General features: G+C 42.2%; 3 protein-coding genes across 3 annotated transcripts; 2 read left to right on the forward strand and 1 right to left on the reverse strand.

Annotated features, from left to right (window-relative positions):
* Positions 1–270: 270 nt before the first annotated feature.
* LOC117765210 (bifunctional apoptosis regulator-like) lies at positions 271–7,078 on the reverse strand. Its single transcript, XM_034591541.1, has 9 exons — positions 6,747–7,078; positions 5,514–5,788; positions 4,731–4,829; positions 4,248–4,341; positions 3,297–3,469; positions 2,856–3,000; positions 2,434–2,613; positions 2,089–2,285; positions 271–1,856 (listed from the first exon to the last, which is right to left on the reverse strand). Exons 2-9 carry the CDS (start codon positions 5,753–5,755, stop codon positions 1,664–1,666), a joined length of 1,323 nt encoding a protein of 440 aa, XP_034447432.1. The 5' UTR covers positions 5,756–5,788; positions 6,747–7,078; the 3' UTR covers positions 271–1,663.
* Positions 7,079–10,129: 3,051 nt separating this feature from the next.
* On the forward strand, positions 10,130–17,210 carry LOC117760855 (zinc finger protein 37-like). Its single transcript, XM_034584246.1, has 12 exons — positions 10,130–10,347; positions 11,469–11,637; positions 11,751–12,208; positions 12,917–13,091; positions 13,448–13,494; positions 13,822–13,987; positions 14,089–14,169; positions 14,345–14,416; positions 14,500–14,586; positions 14,682–14,744; positions 15,083–15,325; positions 15,823–17,210. Exons 1-12 carry the CDS (start codon positions 10,339–10,341, stop codon positions 16,605–16,607), a joined length of 2,355 nt encoding a protein of 784 aa, XP_034440137.1. The 5' UTR covers positions 10,130–10,338; the 3' UTR covers positions 16,608–17,210.
* Positions 17,211–18,515: 1,305 nt separating this feature from the next.
* Positions 18,516–22,162, forward strand: LOC117760914 (gastrula zinc finger protein XlCGF58.1-like). The gene is made up of 5 exons (XM_034584328.1): positions 18,516–18,721; positions 19,493–20,123; positions 20,648–20,797; positions 20,957–21,214; positions 21,340–22,162. The coding sequence occupies exons 1-5, from the start codon at positions 18,713–18,715 to the stop codon at positions 21,957–21,959; spliced, it is 1,668 nt and encodes a 555-aa protein (XP_034440219.1). The 5' UTR covers positions 18,516–18,712; the 3' UTR covers positions 21,960–22,162.
* The last annotated feature ends 398 nt before the right edge of the window (positions 22,163–22,560 follow it).

Genomic DNA, 22,560 nt, shown 5'->3' on the forward strand with positions numbered 1-22,560 from the left:
CTAAACAGATTAAATTACAAACAAACAAGGTATATTATATATATTATATATAACATATTTATATTTAATACAAAATAACAGGATTTTTCTTCTAGGTAAAGAGCCTTGAGATAATGTATATGATGATTTGGAGCTATACAAATACAATTTTATAGAAAAAAATGTTATAAGAATTTACATAAATCACAAAGACCAAATATAGATACATTTTGATGATATAACTAATTCAATTGTCCAGCAATTACTACATAATGAAAATAAACAACAGGATAACATTTAAAAGTCTTTATTTCTCCTTTGTCAACAGAAAACATTTAAGAACAGAATCACAGTGTAGAACCTTTAAGTGCAAATGAACAATGTAAAAAATAATAACAAAGATGTCTTTGATTAGTTCTACCCCCCCACACCACATGGAATTGTATACTGCAAACAAAACTCTTTTGAACGCTAAAAAGAAAAAGTGCTACTTAATCTTTGTCAGCAGTACAAATTAAATCTGCTTCAAACCATGTCTCCTTAAAAAAATCATTAAAACTGAAAAAAAGATCTGTATCGGCATCTCAATAAAGAATTTAAGATAATAAGCTTTCTTTTTAATCTAAGTGCCACAAACCATATATGAAAAGGAACTTCTGGAATAAACTTCAACGTTGAACATTTGTTTGTCCTGACTGCATTTCTTTTGAAAGGACAGTAAAGCTTGAGGTTCCCAGAAGGCGGCAGAACCACAAACCTCAACAAGTCACTGTCGCAGCCATTGACCCTCAGAGACGGACTGAAATATCTGCAGAATGCACTTATAATACAGCATAAATCAAACTGATACTTATGAAGCAGCATTTGTTCATTTCCGTGACTGTGGATTAGATTAGAACTTAAACAAAAATGTATTTATACTTGTTTTGTTCCACTGACAGTACGCAGGTCTGTATAGGAATAAAAGGTTTTACTGGACTACAGTGCTAGAGAGCTATCGACTGACATATGAGGCCAGTTGAAGGAGCCATTATGTAATGTATTGTTTTGACCACTAGGTGATATGTAGGTTACTTCAGTGGAGCACCAGGTGTATATTAGTCAGTTAGTTCAGTTTTGAGCAGTCGGTGGTGGGGAGCACACGGTTCTTACCGTAGCTTAATCTAACAAAGACATTAATTCAATGTAAATTAAATTTTTGCAATAACTTCACCCAAAAGGACAAACTTGGGACATAATATCATAATTTTCTCTGTAAAAACTACGGGCCGAGAACATTCCACGATGCCTACGTGACTCTACAGGAGAGTCACTGCACCAGTCTTCATTGCCACCAATGCTCCAACCCATCATTTGCATAAATGCCCCCTGAACCATTTAGGCAATGTGGTTTGTGAATGAGTCCACTGCAGTCATCTCTCCAAATCAATACGATCACAGATATTTCACAGTTACCGTGTTGGTTTTACTTTCCCCACAGTGGCTCAAAGCCTCTCTTGTTCCACATGGCAGCCGTCCAGCAGAGATGAGCCAGGAAGCGAGAAAATTTCCTTTCCAACCGCAAGTCAGTCTTGTGACTTCAACGCTGAACATAAACACTTTTCAGCAACTGGCTTTCTGACTATTCACTTTATTTGCTTTGAACTGTGTGGCACTGACAGGGCGCTGACTACATGCAGCTTTGTTACGGCACCTGTGTTTCTGGATGCATCAGCTGCTGCACCACCAGGTCTATGTTGACGATGGGACTGAAGTAGAGCGCCCAGTAGAAGAAGCAGTTGCACACAAACTGAGGGACTAAAGGCCACAGGACGGCAAAGACAAACCCCTGAGATAACATCGTCCACGTGTGGCTCCACATCATCTGTGGCAGAAACCTAAAGAGAGAGGAAGATACGAGTTAAACGAGTAACGACTGATTGAGTCCTCTGGAGTTCAATTAGGACTGTACATAAACATGGACAAACACAATGTGGACCCACTCAGGGAAACACTGCTTCATAGCACCATGTAGCCGTCATTAAAAGGTTGGCATTGTGGATAATTTAGGAGCCAGGTTTTGACAAGAAAGAAAAACTCATGAACACCCAGCCCTCCCACTGCGTGTACCTGATCCCGGCTGTCGTGCAGAGTCTCCACAGGGCACAGCCTTCCAGCACAGACATGAGCGCGGCGTTCACGATGATGAAGCGAGATGTCCAGTAGTGGACGGCCAACCAGTCCCAAGCAAACTCAGCTATTAGCTGGTATGGAAGCAGGAGGTACTTCACCAGAAACTCCGCCCACTGCTGCCAGTTGGGCTCCAGCTGCCAAACACGAGAACACGTTTTACAGTACAATCAGTAACACACAAATCTGTAACGTCAATAGTTCTGTTCATATTCAGTGTGCATGTAAATGTCGCAGTAGCTGGACTTGTTCTCAGAGACAATGTTGACTTATTCAAAGAGTCACCTGTGTCTTGTAGAAGCTGCTCTCCAGTGATTGGTCACTGTGTGAGACGGCCGGACAGCAGGTGTGCAGGACGGGCAGGAAGGTTTCCGTGTAGTCGAACAGATACAAGTAGAAGAGTGTGAGACGAGGCGAGCTCTTCAGGGCGTAGAGCAAGAACAGAGACTTCCCAGCGTTAGCCGCCTGGCAGAAAGGGACAGAGGAATCACAAACATCCTGATTCCAGACTCACAGATTCAAATCTGTACAATGGGGCATTTTCTTAAATGAATGGACTGTGCACTTAAACACTAAAACACTAAAACAAACACATTTCACACAACATCAGGGCTGGAGTCACTTGCCGGAGAATCAAATTCTGTGGGGAATGCTGCTCACATTAGTGTGTATATATCTGCATACCCAAACATTTTGTCTGAACTTACTTTGTATTCCCACAGGTTCTGAGGAGGTTTGACTCCCAGAGCTTTAACTCTGTCCAGTTCGGCCAAAATGGCTCGTCGGTGAGCCTGACTCTCGATGCTGTACGGCGGCTTCAACAACTCTTCATCATCGAGCATCAACAGCAGCCTGAAGCAAAGAAATCCACACCACACTGGATCAGCAGGAAACTCAAACTTCCATATTTTACTCTGTACCATTAAACCGGTCGGCGACAGAGTGAACATACTAAAAAGAAAGTAGTTGGTAATTTTGATGCTAATTATTCAGTAATTAGCATTTGATTAATCTATAATTTCTAACAACAACAAATCCTCACACTGAAAAACTGCAAATTAATAAATATTTAGCATTTTTGCTGAGCTTGAAGTGTATCTGCGTGTTATGGAAAATACATTCACTGATTGAGTTTTACGTTTTTTTACCTTCCATTGACACTTTCCTGTAGGAAGGGATCTCTGTAGAGCTGCGCCCAGGGCCCCAGATGTTCCAGCCAGGAAACCACTTCCTCTGACGTCCAGTGGGACACAGGCTTACTGATCAGCATGGTGTGCTGCTCCACCCCACTACTGCTCCAGTGATACACCATCACCATCACCTGACCAAACACAGACTTTGATAAACAAGGTACAGTGATACCTCGTTTACCTTAACTTATACACACACTGCAAAGAAAAGGTTTGGTTCACAAACTAGACTGTCATATGAACTGCTGTTCTTACTGACCTTATGTGCTTTTACATTTAGCACATTTAAACCTGTATGACTGGACAAAAGCATCCACATCAACAGATGTTTTACACACAGGCTCAGGCCTCCTTCCGGTTTTCCCTAAAACAACCTGATTCAATCACGGTGTTCATCAAAGAACTGCGGTCGTGCTGTAACGTGATTACACAATGCACATTTACTGCCATGTGGCAAAACACACATTGACGTTGCTCCCAAGTGCCACATGGACTAAATAAACATGTACTGTCTACATCAAATGAACATCCAGCCCCCTTGGTTAAAATCACTTTGGATATATTAAAAAAGCACAAATGTTGTAATCAGAATAGCAGTTAACAGTGAAAGTGTGACATTAACTCACTCCAAAGGTACATTTGGAAAAATCTCTGAGTAAAATATACAGGATCCTGATAATGAGAATCTGTATGAGCTCAGTTTAATTAATTATTCACCAATCATGTTGCTCAAAATTAAATTAGTTTAACATTATAGGTATTTGTGGCACTTTTTTCACAGGTAGTTTCAAGCAGCGCTGCAGTAAAAAAGTTCAGTATCGCAGCTCGGGACCAATTCCTCAATACAGAGTACCTCATTTTAGAAACAAAGGTTACTACATGTGGTTTTTAACACTTGTGTATACTTACAGCCACACATGTGAGCGCAGTTAAGACACCAGAGAAGAAGAAGCCTGCTCCTTTGTGCTGATTTGTCCGGGATCTACCCAAGTTGTCCCCATATCTGAAAACAGACAGATATTTAATGAGTGTTTGCTTCGGTAAAACAAAGGGTCTAATACAAACTAGGGCTGCGAGCCGCACTGTGCGGGCCAGAGCACTTGATTCATTTTCCTTCGCACTGTCGGTGCTCGGGCCCCAATTAGCACAGACACCAGGTAAGTTCACACAGATACCGTCATCATTATCAAAGGGGAACTCCAGCAATTAACACATCTGGATGTGTAACCTTCCTTTACAAAAAAGACATTGATCAATTTTGATCCTTCTTGTTTGAAACTGCCCCTCTTGAGCGTGACAAAGTTATGGAAGTGCTGTTCTAAATCGATGGATTTCTAATGTTTACTGGGTTTACACCAAAACAACTTGTCTCGTGTTAGTATACTTTCCTACCTCTGGAAGGCCAACAGGCTCCGGGAGATTTGGGGGTTTGCCTGGATCGTAGCTTTCCTCTGCTGAACGACTTCGCTGAACAGCTTGTCAGTTGCATCCCTAAGAAGAGGAGGATTATGCAAACCCATGGAATTAGTGATGGAATCACAATATATACAATTAAAAAACAACAAACACAGTTGGTAGTGCAGGTATAGTCGATGCAGAATAAGGCGAAGTTGTGTCAGAAGAGCACAGAGTGAAACTGTTCCATCCACAGTTTGCAGTAGTTCTGATAAAGTTTCTCCTTCACATTATTATTAGTGAGGACACTCGTTGACATAATGTATTCCGTAGCCCTTCCCTCAAATCTTAACCCTTCACTAACACTAACCTTAACCCTTAAACCGAGTCTAAACCCTAATTGAGATTATAATAAATATAAAATAGAATAAAGCCACTTGACGTTGTGAGGACAGGCCAAAATATTCTCACAACAACAAAATGTCAAACGATGGCTTAAAAATGTTGCGGCCCACCAGGATTTGTCCCAAATTGCCCGATGGCCAATCCAGGCAACCACATTTAGTCAAATTGATTATAAATTTGCAATGAAAGTTACCTTAGAGTTACCTAATTAAATCTATCTTGTTCTTCCTTTCCTTCATTTTTACGTTCTTTCCTTTTCTCACCATCTGTACTCCACTGGTATTCCTTTATCCAACTGTATCCAATTTCAAATTAAAATCACTCTGCAGGGTTGTTCAACTGTGACTTGACTCGGTGTGGCCGTGAAAATCATACCGTAGCAGTATGTTGACTTTAGGAAAGCCTTCCCACTTCTCCCGGCATTCCGGACACTCGTTCTTGTGCGCGGATTCCCACCACAGAGCCAGACAGTGGCGGCAGAAGTTGTGGCCGCAGGTCAAAGTTGTGGGGTTCACTAAGATGTCGTAGCAACAGTGACACGAGAATTCATTTTCTGAGATGCCGGCGGTAGAAGACTTAAACTCGGAAGAATCGGACGAGGTAGGGGGGTCGTCCATTGATGCTCAGTCGTCTGATGAGTCCCACTCAATCTGAAACATGGAAAGAGAAGAAACAAGGTTACAAAGGAAGGACAAAGAGGATGAATAAAATATAGGCACGTTCTCTGAAAGCATTTCACCATAACGCTCTAAGGGCCTCGAGACTATTGCCCATGCCACAATTACTGTATATCTACTTTTATAGTTCATGAAAAAAGTAACAGTGCATCTACATTTGAAATAATCTTTAAAAAAAAAAGTAACCATGCAATATAAACACAAGGAATTATTAAAAAAAAAACACATATACAGCTTATAAACAGTGGAGGAAGAAGCACATCAGACATGGAATTGCACAGATAACTGAAGTGAAAGTGTCCAGCAGTTTCGGGTTTGTACACTTTAGCTGTTTTACTTTTCATTCGGTGGGATTGTGAATGTGAGGCCTTGATAATCTGGTGCTAGCACCGTTAGGACTAGACAAGTTATTCCACCATTACAAAATCAACATCACATGATTTCAGCACCAACATGTTGTTTAACGGTTTACAGTGTTTTGAATGGAGGAAGGCGTGTCGTGATAGCATTAACTAACAAGCTAATACACACACACATCCATACATACATACACATAGAAAATAATACACCCGTCAGTACTGAACTATAAACCAGATATAAAACAACTAGTCCCCGCTGGTTTAACCACTGACACTGTGTTGTACTGGGAAACCAGCTGACGTGAACCCATCACTGTTAGCCGCATCCGGGCTAGCTAGCTGCTAGCTACAAGCTACGTCAACATTTACACGTTGCCTCACGACTCTGCCACTAACAACCCCCAGTAAGAAAAGACTGGTTTTACTGTCCCCGCAGATAGTAAACTGGGCCATGGGTCGCTTTTAAGGCTGATAGTAGGTAGTTAACCAGTAACTGAGCGGTAGCTAACAGTGGGAGCTAGGCTACGGGTGCTAAAGTTAATGACAGCTACAGCGACGTGGTGGCGTCGTACCTCGCCTCAGGAGTGTGTCCGAGCAGGTGACCAGCAGCAGGGGAACATCTCGGTGTGCTGGACCAGCTCGCAGCCTGTGGTTGAACCGGTTCGACTCAAATCAAACCCAACACGGAGCTTGTAAACATCCAGCTTCCGTCTCCATGGCTCCGCTGCTGCTGCTGCTGCTGCTTCCTCACGCGCACATACCTGATGACGCTCACCTGTTCTGGTAGGATCACGTGAGGGTCCCTGCAGGAGACATGTGGGTCAGAGGAGGGTTTGAGTCATAGACTGGTTTGAGTCATACACTGGTTTGAGTCCAGTGGTTTCTTCCTCCTCCTCAGCGATGAAGACACAGCTGGTTTCACACATGTGGCTTTTAAAAGCTGCTTCAGTTCAAAGTCCAGAGCACGAGAACACGTCCTGTCCCTGATCCTGGGTCTGATCCTGTCACTGATCCTGGATTTGATCCTGTCCCTGATCCTGGATCTGATCCTGTCACTGATCCTGGATCTGAAACCTGGATTCTTATAATGGTGACAACTTCAGTGAATGATCGGCTTGTATTTGTGTTTCTACATGTATGCACATTTATAAAAAACATTGGCCTGTATATGATAGTCACATGTTTAAATTTATTTCTTATTTTTGTATCTCTTATGTCACTATATATGTGTTTACATCATAAAGAGAGTTTGTTGTGAGGATAGCCGACACCGCTGTCGATGGGGTGTCAACAAAACCATGTGATCTCTGCAGCGGAGTTATTACGTGATGTACAGCCTCTGTATATTTTGATGCAGAATAATTAGCAGAAAAACTAAGTAAACATACCTTAGTTAAGTAGATACATAGTCTGTCAGTGTCTTTCAAAATAATATAATTAAATCTAATAAAAGGATAGTGCTGCGGAGAATGTGTGTTTTCCAGCTAAAATACAAAGGAATAAAGTATAAATAGATATTTCGGTTTTTTTTACATATAAATGTTTGGTTTTCATCATTTTGATTGTGGACCAAACATCAGCCACAGCGCTGGTTGTCTGTTTATTCAAAGTTTATTAAAAAATAAATCACAACAGTCACAAAAACTGCTCTTCAATCGGCCTTTGAATAAACATGTGTGTAGCTGATAAGAAGAACAGTTCTTGAGATATACAAGTCACATACTGACAGAGCTTTCTGGAATCACTAGACAGAGGAAAGGTCACTGTTATTGATCGTTCTTTTTTATTTTCTAACACATACAGGTAGATGGAGGGGGAGGAGGGGAGGGGAGGGGAGAGGGTAAGGAGGGGAGGGGGTTAAGGTGTAAGGTAGTGGGGGGAGCTGGGATGAGGGGATGATTGACAGGGCAGAGGGAGAGAAAGGATGGGAGAGGAGATTACGAGGGTTTGAAGTTGAAGAGAAAACAAGGGAACCTCCTCCTCGTCGTCCCCTCATTCTCCTCCTTCTCTCTCTTCTTCCTTTCTTTCTTTTTCATCTTCTCCTCCTTCTTCCTTTCTTTCTTCTCCATCTTCTCCTCCTTCTCGCTCTTCTTCCTTTCTTTCTTCTCCTCTTTCTCCTTCTTGACCCTCTCCTTGTAGCTGTCAGTCTTCAAGGCCTGTTCCTGAAAACACAGAGACAACATAAGTTTCACTCTTTTCTTTTTCAAAGTCTGAATCGGAAACAAATCAACAATCCAATATTATTCAATCAGAATGAGTTGGTGTAACGTACCTGAAGCACAATGTTCTGCTGGATCGGGAGTTTTATGGCGTCCTCCAGCTTGATTTCCTTTTCTAGGGACTCCTCGTGCTCGGTGGACCTCCTTTCATCTAAGTCTCCAATTTTGTTTTGCAGCTCCTCTATTTCCTCGGACCTGCCGTCATTTTTGAGGATGTAGTGTAGCTTGTCCTGCTGGAGCTTCAGGTCTGCATTCGGGGAGATGACCTCTTCCTCTTTTACTTTAAAGCTCATGTTCATGTTTCTGAGCTCCTTCTCCAGCTCCTTCTTTTGGGCTTTTTCAGAATCCACAAGCTGAATCAAGCTGGTCAGGTCGTCTTTGGACTTCAACAGAAGTGAGGTAGAAGACTCCAACTTCTCGACCATCTTCTTCCTCTCTTCTCCCCAGGAAATATTTTCCATGGGGATCTGCTTTTTGAGAGCAGCGTTTTCAGCCCTCAGCTTCTCCAGCCATTGGTTTTCAGCCTCCAGGTCTTTCACCCGGGCATTTTCAGCCTTCAGCTAGGCATTTTCAGCCTCTAGCTCCTCCAGACGGGCGTTTTTAGCCTTCAGCAAGGCATTTTCAGCCTCCAGTCGGCCGTTTAGTACCTCCAGCTCCTTCAGCCAGGCGTTTTCAGCCTCCAGCTCCTTCAGACGGGCGCTTTCAGCCTCCAGCTCCTTCAGACGGGCGCTTTCAGCCTCCAGCTCCTTCAGACGGGCGTTTTCAGCCGCCAGCTCCTGGATCTCCCTCTGCGAGTCCTGGAGGGCTCGGTGGAGCCTTTTCTTCATGCTGCACTTGTGTTGCTCATCTCCTGAGCTGTTGATCCTCTCCATGTCGATTAACAGGTGCTGCAGTGTAGCAAGAAGGTTTCTGTATTGTACTTTCTTCTGTAGCTGTGTACAAAAGTTTTTGTAGAGTATTCTCTTGTCTTGTGATGGTCGAAAGTCACTGGAGAGAAGTTTCTCGTGTGTCTGACGTTGGCTCACGGTCGTCATGTCTGGTTCCACTGACAAATGTTTCTCTTAAATAGGTGAGCTAATTTGCAATGATCTGTTTCATTCTACAACACTAGTATGACTTTGAAGTTGATCAAAGGAGGATTCCAACTTTGATCAACTTCAAAGTCATACTTTAATCACAGATGAGGTTTACATACATACTACCTATACATCTATACTATACATCTGTACATACATACATACATACATACTGTACATAGATACCTACTGTATATACATATATACTACCTATACATCTATACTATACATCTGTACATACATACATACTTTACATAAATACATACATACATACATACTTTACATAAATACATACATACATACTGTATTCATAGATACATACATACATACTATAAAAACACAGACACAACCTCTATCTATCTATCTATCTATTTATCTATTTATCTTCCCTGTGCTTTCCAGCAGGGGGCGGTGTGCGCCCTCCAGCCGGTGACCTAAAAAACGAAAAGAAGGGAACAAATCAGTTGAAGAAGAAGTGGTGTCGTATCACAGTTTAGCTACTAGAGACAGAGAGACAGAGAGAGAGACAGAGAGAGAGACAGGCAGAGAGACAGGCAGAGAGACAGAGAGAGAGACAGGCAGACAGACAGAGAGAGAGACAGGCAGACAGACAGAGAGAGAGACAGGCAGACAGAGAGAGAGAGAGACAGGCAGACAGACAGAGAGAGAGACAGGCAGACAGACAGACAGACAGACAGACAGAGGGAGAGACAGACAGAGAGACAGACAGGCAGACAGACAGGAAGACAGACAGGAGGTGTAGTCCATGACAGCTGATCCGTCCAACAACACCGCCACAACTCTTCTTCGCTCTCTGTCCGTCCTGCTCTTCTTATGACAGCCATCACACCCGGCGGTCACGTCGCACTATGTTCGAGGTAACGTAGCTGCTGCCCGGGGCGGATCTGAGCTGCTGGTCGTTGTCCCGATTTCTGGATCATTTCACCCGCAGAGGGTTAGAAGAAGTTAGCCTGTTAGCTGCGGGGTCCCTCCGGCCTAACACCGGTCTACATGTCTCCGAAGCCCCGTTAGCTCCTTGCGTGTAGCATTAGCTCTAACTAGAATGGAGAGAGTAGCTTTAATGCTAGCTGGTTAGCTGATGGCGTTTGTTGTAAACTAACTAGCGTTTGCGTCCTGTAACGACTTCAACTCGTCACTCTCCACTTGATCTATCCGCTAAATGTTAAGGTGGTGAAGCAAATGTCAAACATAACGTGAGCTCGAGCTGTGGAGGATAATTATAGTAAGTTTATTAAAGGCTGCACTGGCTTGTTATTGCTGCCATGCATTTAAGACTGGAGGCACCATATGGACAAACCATTAATATTAAGGGTGAACAACTGACTTCGTATGAATAGCAAATCATAACTTTAAGATAGATACTTGTTAGCCTGGAATAGTAAATATGAAATAAAATGCATTGCTGAAGGGGGAGTGTTTGCAGGACTTTTGTATTGAGGTGCATTAGTTTGACTTTACCCAGTAAACCGCCAGCTGAGTGTGTATATGTCTCTCTGCAAAAGTAGTGCCACAGTAATACACTATATACAAGTACAAGTAGGAGTTTATTACTGGCCAGCAAGGTGCTGCAGGTCCCAATAAGCACCATAAAGATAACTGTACTTAAAAAGAAAAGCATATTATCAGATCTTGTGATATGTTGCACATCTGTGAACTGAAAGTGTGTTGACAGGATGTGGTGAGAGCAAGAAGCCCCCATCACCATCAGACCTGTGGCTGATTGGCGTTAGAAAAACATTGAATCAGACATTTAGTGTGAGACCACAGGACTTTTAATGTGGGTCATGTTCTTGAAGCAATTTATTGAACACACCAAAGTTGTAAAGATGCAACGTGCATCGCCCTCTTTGCATATCCAGAATTGACATGTTTGCACCACCAGATGAAACCCACCCCCCTCATTACCACTGCCCTGTGGTTTGTTACTCTGTGCTTCCGTTACTGAGTGTGAGCGTCTCTGTCCTAAATGTCTTCATAGGATCCTGAACTCCAAGATCCGTTGAGTCTCGGTGAAAATGATGACGAGCGGAACTTGCCACATCACGATCCCAAAAAAGCACAAGCAAGTCCTGACTATGAATGTGAGACACCAGAGATTCATGTCATCATCAAAGAGGAAGAGGACGGCTGGACTGTGAGTGATAATCGTGAGTGGAAAATCTTCAATATCAGCATCCATCACCTTATTAGATGACACACACACACAGTTACTCAGTCATGATTTGTCACATTTGGTTTTGCTTTGCTTTGTTTGATACAGATGAGAGCTACTGCTCAGGGGGAGAAAAAGAGGAAACTTCAGCACAAAGGAAAGACAGCTCCAGTTCAAACGATGAAAAGAGACTTCAGAGAGTTAATCCAGTGGAGAAAGGCTCAGAGGAGTCGAGTGGCCCTGCTCTCTACGACCAGAGCTCCTCTGCCAGAGACGGGCGGAAGAGACACATACTCATCGACTCTGATGCCAAACCTGAGCTCTCCTGTGTTTACTGGAAGGTGCCGGAACATGAGACGGTGGATGAGGGCAGCAACACAGGAGAGAAATCGTTCTCCTTCCCGGTCCGTGAGACGACCCTCAGTCACAAAAGGAACATGAGCTCCCGCCAGAGAACACATGCTGAGGACGGCTGCTATGTCCCAGACCAGAGCGTAAAACAAAGCACATCTTTGCCAACAGAGGCGGAACTACATGAGACCAAAACACCAGCACTTTGCCAAACAGTATGTAGAATTATATTAGTTTTTTAACAACATGCAAATATTATTCATAATCTCCTTTCTCTTGTGTGTTTTTTACTCATCTAGTAGTTGTGTAGTAGTGTCACCATAAAGGTTCAGTGTGGTTGAGGTCAGGTGACTGTGGAGGATAAGACCGTGATGCCCAGGACTCATTGATCTTCTTTGGTCTTCAAGTAGTTCTCACGCTGCTTGGAGGTGTGTGTGGGGTTAATATCCTGCTGCAATATGAATCCTTCTCTGCAGAGATGCAAATCAGAGGGTATAGCATGTCTCTGTGGTACTGGGGCTGTTTTTGCATACGTTGTCAAAGCACCCCGGTCTTTGGATATTCCTGGACACACTAATTATCTCTCCTGTTTGAACCCTTCTGTCGCTGCCATGAATCTCAAACCTGGATTAATCATTAAATAGGAAGTTTTCTCAATCAGCCACTGTTAAACGTTGGTATTTATTAGCTTCACCTTGTTTCACCTCCTGGGAAGTGTTTTATAAACTGCTACCCATCCTCTGTCCTGACCTATGTCCTATATCCTTCTTTTTCAGTTTTAGTTTTTTCCTTTAGCAAATTCTATGTTGTATATGTCCTCTGGATGCAATCCTTCACTTTGTTTAATTCGATTTAAAATGCTTTTAGTAGCAAACATTACAGCAAAAGATTAATTACCATATCTCACTGTGTTCTGTACTTAGGATTCACCTGAACATAAGCCCCTTGCATCACATGGACTCAAAAGGGCATCTTCAAACTTGGAAGGACAAACCCTCCACCTGACTGTTCGTCTGCAGGCCGGGGAAGAGGAGGAACCAGATGACGAAATCGGAGGTTTAATCAACTCCGATGGAGAAGTGGTTGAATGGGATGCAAGTAAGTTATTCATTACAACATCCTGACTGATAGCACTCACTTCTGCAAATACTACACATTTATTTACTGAAGGGACTAATTGTGTTTCAGCTTCCCATGGACGTTTTAAAGATTATTTGTGGAAGAATATTTTAAATAGGAGTTGGAAAAGAGGCCCATTCTAGACATCAACAACTAGATACATTTAAATTCATGAGGACTATGCTTTTCTTTTCTGTCGTCATGTTCACGTTTACTGTTTGATGGTTGGTTGTAACTCACAACATGAGCAAAATATGAATTTAGTTTACATTGGCTTTATTCTTCAACCTGTCAGGTGTATTTGAGCCTGAGCCTGATCATTTTGCTTTTTGCAGGTCCTGACCGACGCTCTGATTGCACAGAAAGTCCTCAGCAGAGCAAGGTAATTTATATAAATCATTTATTAATTCCACAATGCAAATGGATAAGCAAATGAATTTAGCTATGGAGCTTCCATAGTTTGTCAACGGGGACGTCTCGACATGACTAGATGACATTGTACTTTGTAAAAAACTTAGTAAACAGAGGAGCCAGTCTTCAGTGTCACTGCTGGTTAGATACAGTAAACAGATTAATCCTTTGCCAGTTGCATTTGCAGTAGAGCTAACTGTCATAATAATGTAACTAACTCTGCTGTGTTTTCAGTGCTAAAGTGCTGTTTACTCAGGGAGGGTATAATTCTGATGGTTTTTAATGATTATGATCACAGGGTGTCAGCTTGTCCGAGTCTCAGCTGCAAAGCCAAAGCCAGAGAGACAACAGTAGTCCAACGCTCATCATGGAAGTTGTGTCTGTGGGAGACGATGAAGAAAGGGAAGAAGGGGAGGAGAAAGAGAGAGTAGTAAAGATGGCAACCGTTTCCCCTTTTTACCGTGGTAAATGTAAATCAGAAGGAATAATAAAAAACTGTTCAGGTTGTGTATATGATAGTTGTCTCAGTTCTGATGTGATATTTTCTTCCACGTGACGTTTGCAGGAAAGAGACACAGAAGAAAGAAAAAGGTCTCAGAAATAAAATCACGGGGCGTCTCTGATAAACAGGTTCCTGCAAATCCTGGTGAGTGGACTGAGCACCTTCACTACGTAGGTTCAATTAGGACATGATGAGGTTTCAGAGGAGACAGGATAAGATTAGTTTTATTACAGTCTTGTACTCAGAAGTCATTCATTACCATAAACTGTGTCGTTTTCCATACTGAAATATCTTCTGCCGTTCTTTTTATATCACCAAGCAAAGAGAAGAGGCAGAAGAAAGATTTCAGAAACACCACCGTTGTCTGAAGATTTGGAGGCAGAGCCTGGAAGTGAGTGTTCCTCTGAACTTTAATGGAGATGTGTTTATTTATCTGACAGTGTTTGTTATAATATATTTTGTTATTGATTATAGTATCAAGGCGTACCCGAAGAAAGATCAACTTCCCCACCATAGTGGAATCGGAAACCCCAAACCCCAAAACTGTCCCTCGTGCCACAGGTAGGACAAAATACAATTTTGTTCACTAGTACGGTTGGGTTTTTATTGAGTTGACACTTCTTTAACACATTCCAACATATTTTTCTGTTTGACAGCAAAGCGACCTTACAAAAGACGGAAAGATACCAAACAATCTGCTGATGGAGGTGGGAAAACTGGTAAGAGCAAGTGAAATGTCAACACAGGCAGTAACACTCACTGCCCGCAGGTGGCGCACTGTGAAATTGCAGCAGTTATTACTTTTGTTGCCTGCAGGTGGCGGCTAACCCTAATATCTTGATCGCACCCTAGTGGGTGGCTGCAGAATAGTTACTGACTCCTCCGTGTTAGCAGCTGGGACCTGGGTCAAACACGTTCAATAACTTTTCTGTTGTTTAAGGTAGTTTTTATCACACTGATGCATGTTCAATTGTTCATGGTTCCAGTAAGTTTGGTTTGTAATCGTTACACTAGCAGCCTAACGTTGTAATTTCACATAAGTTTTTCGCCCACTCAGGGAAGAAGAACCCTGGCAGAAAGATGGTTCGTGTGCCAGTGGAAATACCTCCTGAGCTCCTGAAGACGCCCAAAGAAAAGATCGAGTACCACTGCTCCGTGTGTGGCAAAGAATTTCCTCACGCCTACAAACTGGAGAGGCACGAGCTGGTCCACACAGGAGAGAAACCGTACAACTGCTCCATCTGTGGCCGGGGCTTTAACCAGAAGGGAAACCTCAAAACGCACTACAAAGTCCACTTAGGTGAGATCTTTAAACCATTTGACCAGGAGTCTAACGTATGGGCTCAAACGGATGCAATCAAACCTTTGTAGGGATTTAGAGATAGTGTACACATTGTATCAGTCTTTTTTTATTAGGTAAAACTAAACAAATGAAAATTTCTTGGAAATTACATGCAAAAAATAGGACTATCAAGAAGTAACACACCTGTGTTTGTGAATGGTAAATGGATGGATTGGTGCTTTTCCAGTCTTATTGACCACTCAGAGTGCTTTACAGGACAAGTTGCATTCACACACAGCAGCAATTTTTCTAGATGATTACAGATCATTCATACACTGTCTGCAAATCCATTGGAGGTTCAGTATCTTACCCAAAGACACGTTGGAACACCGACATATATATATATAAACCACATATAAGTTAAAGTCAAACTTTTAAGGCTAAATCCTAATTAATGCAAATTTTATTTCCGAAGAAATGAAAACATACTTTGTCTCGTCCTCGTCTCTCTGAAGGTAGTAAAGGCGTCGTGGACTTTGACGATGAGGTGAATCCCATCGCGTCTGAACTCTCTGAATACTTAAAGTCTCTGCCGGGGGAGTCCAGGATCAGATCGTCCCTCCATTGCCTGGACTGTGGAAAAGACTTTGAGAGTCAGTCTGCTTTACAAGCTCACCACATTACCGCACACACACCGACAGCTGCTGAGTCGGACACCGTCGCGCACAGCACATCGCAGCTTCTCTTCTGCCGCCGCTGCGGTGTTCAGTTCGACGAAAAAGAAAAGCTGGAAGAACACATGAAATCGCACATCAAGGAGAAGCCCTACCCGTGTCCTGACTGTGGCAAGAGGTTCATCAATGAGAGCTACATACAAATCCACCAGCGCATCCACACTGGGGAGAGACCGTTCCTCTGCTCGCAGTGCGGCAGAGGCTTCCACACGGCTTCCTCTCTCAAGCTGCATGAGATGCAGCACTCCGAGGAACGGCCGTTCGCGTGTTCCATTTGCGGGAAGACGTTCCGGATAAACTCTTACCTGACAGCACACTACCAGACTCACATTAAAGACAGGCCCTTCATTTGTAGTGTGTGTGGGAAAGGCTACTCTCGAGCTGAGGAGCTGAAGGTGCACCACAGGCTTCACACCGGAGAGAGACCCTACGAGTGCGGAGAATGTGGGAAGAGCTTCATTTACCGCCAGGGTCTGCGGCAGCATCAGCGCACACATGCTGGAAGACGCATCGGACCGACCCGACAGCTCGGCAGACCGAAGCAACAGGCCCAACTGGACATCTAACGGTTGTCCTATTCGTGCATTTTTATGTTGTTAACTGTGCTTGAAAATATTGCAGTAAAATTGCAGTAAAAGTTCCTTCCATTCCTCCCACCTACAGTGTAGATGATTACTGTTTCTAGCAAATATCCGCGACAGAGTCTGTGCGAAGATTAATTTGGAAGCTTTCTGTGTTGTCTTTCCAGTATTCATGTTTTTATGCATAACTCTAGTAGCCCATCTGTACAATTCCAGTGCCTTTGTATCCTGCATGCCAAATATCAATATTTGATGTTAAAAAAATTATGCACAATATCCATTATTTTTAAATCCATGTTTTCAGAAATGCATCTGTTACTTTTTGCCGCATTTGAAATATTGTTTCCTTACATCTTGAAATATGAGGATTATCTTCTACAATCAACTTGTAGATCGTCCTTTGAGAGTTGATATTAAAAGCACAACATGACACACTGAACTAAAACATCAGCAAGCATTCACCGCCTTTGACTTCTTAATGATCTATGTCTTGTATCATAATTATTACCAACACAGGTAGTGATTTTTGACACTGATCAACCAACAGAGTCAAAGGGATCTTTAAAATCTACAGCAAATTTCATTTGAGGTAAAGCCACCCAACAATCTTGTGTATTTTACTGTGAAGCACAAATGTTGACATCACTTTGGCTCCAGAGAGAAAGTCAGAAGATGTTCAAAGTCGTCAGGACAATGTGCCTCTGTACGAAATTAAAACGTTAATCCATTTTATAGTTATTAATGTATTTCAGTTTGGATTGACAGGGTGACGTTTCTTTCAGTAGAGCCACATTACGAGACTACAATTTTAAAGTGAAAACTTATCTCTACAAGTAATATAATGCAGAAGGATTCATCCCCATCACATCTGTGATTTTCACCCATTATCTTCATGTTTAATCCGCTGTTTGACCCTCAGATAGTCATGTTAACCTTTGTCTACATCATTAATATACAGATAATTTCCATTCAGCTCATTATATGACGTCTGTTGCTGTAACACTGATCATTTGGTTTGGTCATAACTTTTCAGTTTGTCAGTCGGTTATTTGTTCAATTTTAATTTTAATTGGTCAAATTTATTCTGTGCCATTTCAATCTGCCAATCACATTTATTTAATTCGGCCCGTCAGAATTTCCTGATTTCTGAATTGCTGTGTGGACATAGGGCTGTTTTTCTTTTTTTAATTATCCGATTAAAATTGATCTTCATTTGAATGAGGAGGGAGGAGCAGGATGGGGAAACTTTTGAGTTAGGGTGGATGTAGCCTTAATAACAAGGATCTACCAGTGCAACACTTGTGCAAATTACATAATGCATCAGCTTGTGGTTCGTTTATGATAAGTTAGATCAATTTTAACAAACGAGGACACTTAATCATTAGAAGTATCACAGCAGTCAAGGAAAAGGATAAAAACTCAGGTCACTCATAAAACCACATGGTTACTATATGGTCCCAGAGGATTTCATATTAACTGGCCATTAGCTAATGTGATCAACATTTTATTCTTATTTTGCAATCATAATAATCACAACGTCTAATAGGAACAGTGGTATGCAAATAAAAACAATTTTACAATTCATCAAAAGGGTTTAAGTAGAAGATGAGACATAAAAACAAGGCTTGTTAGCTGTTACTATACATTAATACGAATATATTTTGAAATATTAGTGTATACATCTATTTACATTGAAGTTATAATTAATAATATGAATATTCCCTATAATTAATCTTCAAATATCTTGGCAGGAATGTGGACATGTGGATTTTATGTTAGTGTATGTTTTTAAGGTTAAAAAACAACAGATCCACGTGTAATTCTATAAAAACAGTATTAAACTTTTCTCCCAGATTATAAAAAAAGAGGAATATTTCACATATCTCAGCAGGTGTCAGCTTGGTTTTCCTTATTTTCCTCTGACCAACCTGGCAACCCTGCACGTCGCCCACCTCCCCCTGTGTTAGCTCCTCATGCTAACAGCCTCCACAGCCACCTCACACATAAACAACCTTCTACACACTCCCACTGTGGCGATGCAGGGACTCGGGGAAGTGAGTCAAAGTCAACGTCCTGGTTGTTAATCCGCCATGAGTCAGGTGAGCTGAATGTATTCTCCCCTCCTCAATGTAGCATGCTAGCTAGCCCTCAGCTAACCGACCCTTTAGCTAGCACACCAGTGGACTGTGTTGTGCTAACTTCTCTGTTTTGCTAACTCGAGAGAAACGTGTCCTGTGCAGAGAAGAGGCTTTAAGACACGTGATGCGTGTTGTCATGTGTGTAAACAGGATCACAGGTATGTTATTAAAATACAGCCATTGGCAGTTTTTATTTAAAAGATGTAAAAATGATGTGATGCAGTTCTAAAACACAAATATCTACATCACTAAGTACTACTCACTGAGAACTATTACATGGTATCATAACATGAAGTTCGTTCCTAGTCACTTTCACTAAAATGTTAAAGAAATCCTAACTATTCATTACAGTTTTATTTGTTTTCAACCAAAGCAGATTGCGATTTAAGTCAAGTTTATTTATGCAGCACATTTCATACAAGTGTAAACTCAAAGTTTTACGGTGGCTGAGAGAGCTCAATGTACTGCAAATTAACAAAGCATTACGAATAGAAAACAAACTTGTTCAAATTGCGAAAACGACAAAGTAAATGTTTCCAGGGGACCGGAAAAAGTGATGCACCTGCTGTAGTTGAGTGCTTTGTGAAGATCCATCACCACTGACGAGCAGCAGACTCCAATAACTTCACATCTGCTATTTTCTGTATTTGTCGTGAACATACAGAGAACATACTTGTCTTTTTTTGACATGGGCCTACTTAGTTTATATTTACTTTATGTTACTCTGTTTAGGAATCATCTGCATCTGTCCACAGATGTGGAGCCACATCTAATCATTTACCCGAGTGCAGCGTAAGTGCCAGTGATGTCACTTACATCACTAGAAACCAACCCGGACGTGGCGATGGCAGGGACCATGCTCGAGATCAGAGCATATCTGAGACTGAATGGGAAATAGTTTCAGTACAGATACAAACTGGGGAGGAAGAGAGTAAAGAAGCTTCGGAGGTCGCAGTTGAGACGAGAGAAGGATTCACACTTTGTCCTGGTGACAAGGACAATCCCACCGCAGCAGAAAAACCTGGAACACCACACATGATTTGGAGGAAACAGCTCAGAACTCGAAGTCGTCTGTGCCAAAAGGCCAAGAAACACCAAAGTGGAGTTAAACCGTACAAATGTGTCCACTGTCGGAAGCGGTTCACCTCTCAAAACCCTCTAATCCTTCACCTGCGAAGTCACTCTGTAAGGAAGCCGTTTGTCTGCCCTGTCTGTGGGATGAACTTTTATCTGATGAGACACGTCAAGTCTCATATGACCACACACACTATAAAGACCAGCGTCATGTCGAAGGGGCAAGAGGAAGCAGAGACAGAAAATGGTTTGATCAACTCAAGAGGAGAATGGGATCCGACCAACTCTGGTAAGAACATTTTATTTGTCACATTAGTTTGGTCCATGTCCCATCCTGGAAGCCTCCTGATCTCGGGGCGTCTGTTGAGTCACTGACTAAACGTTGTAAAACAAGTCGTCTAGGAACACTTACACACAGAGACTTCCTCTAAACAAATAAAGATTAACATGTGTTTACACAACTTTACACACCTTTACAGAGAGTAAATAGTTTTAGTCAGTTCAGATTTGCATTGTCTCGTGCAAGCACTTCATTGGGCTTCAAATATTGAGACTGGAGCCCGATCGATTTATCAGTTGGCTGATAAAAATCGGCCGATATGATCTTTTTACACTTTTACACACGGTGTCTTCAGGTGTGGACGGTGAGCTCGCTGAGTATTGAACTCTATAACAATCTTCTTCTTTTTTTATCTTTCCTTTAATCAAAAGTTGTGTGAAGTTGTAATAATATCCAGTAACAAAACAATCACTTCGGTTTGGGAACATTAAATGATCTTCAGCATAATATTGTTACTGTGACTTCTTCTGTAGCGCCGCCCTCAGAGCTGGATCTCAGCTCACATCAGCCACAGGACGCCACATCAGAGAAAACGCTCCTGAGCAAGAGAGCTGCAGAGATTATTCACCATGTTGAGCCGACTCCTACAAAACCGGCCCAGGATCACAGCCCAGCACCTGAAGGTGAGTCAGATTGAGTTTTCTTTCTGTACTTAATATCTAGTTGCTGGATAAAAGCTGCCAGTGATGCAGTTTGATTGAGAGATTATCAGTATTAATAGAATATCACCTCAGACTCATTGCTTTGTCATATTTTCACTTGCTTGTGTTTTTCTTCCTAAGGACAAACTCCAGAACGGCTCGAATCTGAGGATGAACAGCCTCTGGAAAATCCTTCAGTGGAGCCGAGACAATACCAGGGGCCGCACCGACCCAAGAAGAAGGCCAACTGTCCGACCTGTGGAAAGGTCTTCCCTCACAACTCGGGTCTGAGGCGACACCTTGTGATTCACTCGGGCAAAAAACCATACAAGTGCTTCATATGTGGAAGAGGATTCACCCAGAGCGGAAACCTCAAAACTCACATGAAAGTCCACAAAGGTCAGAGTTCACAAGAAGTCCAACTCTTTCTTTTCAATACACGTGTGTATTATCATTTGTTTTTCAGTTCAGAAAGTTGCACAACAATGATGTTAGAGAAATAACTGTGTTTGTTTTTCTCACAGGAGAGGTAAAGATTTGGTCATTAGTTCGAGAGACTCCCCCTAAAGCCGCTCCTGTGACAGTTCATGTGTGTGGAGAGTGTGGGATGGAGTTCCCTCAGAAACAACAGCTGGAAGAACACAGAGACACTCACAAAAAGCCTTACGCGTGTCCTGACTGCACCAAGACATTCAAAGACAAATATTATTTAAAAATGCACATGCGCACTCACGCCGTAGAGCCAACTTTTCTCTGTTCAGAGTGCGGAAAGAGCTGCATCTCCGCAGGTTCTCTCCGAAAACACGAGTTGACGCACACTGGAGAGAAGAATTTCCACTGTGTCCAGTGTGGGAGGACATTTGCACAATCCTCCCACCTCAATGTGCACCTGAAAACTCACACCGGCGAGCGACCTCATCTCTGCTCAATCTGCGGCAAAAGCTATGCCAGAGCATCGGCTCTGAAAGTTCACCTACGAGTTCACACTGGGGAGAAACCCTACACGTGTGATAAATGTGGCAAGTGCTTCCATTACGATCAAGGTTATCGAAAGCATCTGAAGAATCACAACAAGAAGCCAAAGCCCCCAACAAAACCTCTGGGGAGACCGAAACAGCAACCGTTAGTGGTAAATAACCAATAATGTCACCTGGGAAGTTTACAGTAATCTGACAGACAAGAAAATAGCAAATATAATACACTTTATTACTATGTGCACATAAATATCTTTCACATAACAAGCAATATGGTAGTAATCATGTGTAACAGTATGTCTAGTGTACAGTTGGCTCCATTGTTTCTTGTTTGCACTATAGTGTTAAAGAAAGTAAATCAAGTTATTGTGAATCATTTGTTTCTGTGTGTTTCTGTTTGTGATTCACCTAAACTCGACTTACAATCTATTCTATTATTTATGAAATAATTTAATTTAAGCACCTAATTACTCAAAATATACTTTATATAAACCATATAAACCTTTTTCCTCATGTCATCTGCCAACTCAGTTACTGCTGTGAAAAGGTCTTTTCTCCTGCCACATTATTTTCATTATTTAAATAAGTGCACCTCTCGCCCCTCAGTTCAGGAACAGAATCCATCCATCACTGTTTGAGACTCTACCTGCTTCTAGGTCTCATTAACCCAGATCATTTTTATTCCTCGGCCATGTCCTCAAATATAAAAAGCTTCCTTACTCGTGTTACAGTGTTATATTCCACCACAGTCCTTTGGTCAAACGTTTGACC

Source organism: Hippoglossus hippoglossus, chromosome 1 (assembly GCF_009819705.1).
Source record: "Hippoglossus hippoglossus isolate fHipHip1 chromosome 1, fHipHip1.pri, whole genome shotgun sequence".
Taxonomy (NCBI): domain Eukaryota; kingdom Metazoa; phylum Chordata; class Actinopteri; order Pleuronectiformes; family Pleuronectidae; genus Hippoglossus; species Hippoglossus hippoglossus.

Bases quoted from the DNA above. Each gene is read 5' to 3' on its own strand.
- LOC117765210 (XM_034591541.1), bottom strand. From the start codon at position 5,755: ATGGACGACCCCCCTACCTCGTCCGATTCTTCCGAGTTTAAGTCTTCT. The intron at 4,342-4,730 runs GTAGGAAAGTAT...GTCTGTTTTCAG, and splicing joins AGCCTGTTGGCCTTCCAGAG to ATATGGGGACAACTTGGGTA. The intron at 3,001-3,296 runs GTAAAAAAACGT...TCTTTGCTTCAG, and splicing joins CAGGAAAGTGTCAATGGAAG to GCTGCTGTTGATGCTCGATG.
- LOC117760855 (XM_034584246.1), top strand. The intron at 13,988-14,088 runs GTAAATGTAAAT...TGACGTTTGCAG, and splicing joins CGTTTCCCCTTTTTACCGTG to GAAAGAGACACAGAAGAAAG. The intron at 14,745-15,082 runs GTAAGAGCAAGT...TCGCCCACTCAG, and splicing joins TGATGGAGGTGGGAAAACTG to GGAAGAAGAACCCTGGCAGA.
- LOC117760914 (XM_034584328.1), top strand. The intron at 20,798-20,956 runs GTGAGTCAGATT...TTTCTTCCTAAG, and splicing joins TCACAGCCCAGCACCTGAAG to GACAAACTCCAGAACGGCTC. The intron at 21,215-21,339 runs GTCAGAGTTCAC...TTTTTCTCACAG, and splicing joins TCACATGAAAGTCCACAAAG to GAGAGGTAAAGATTTGGTCA.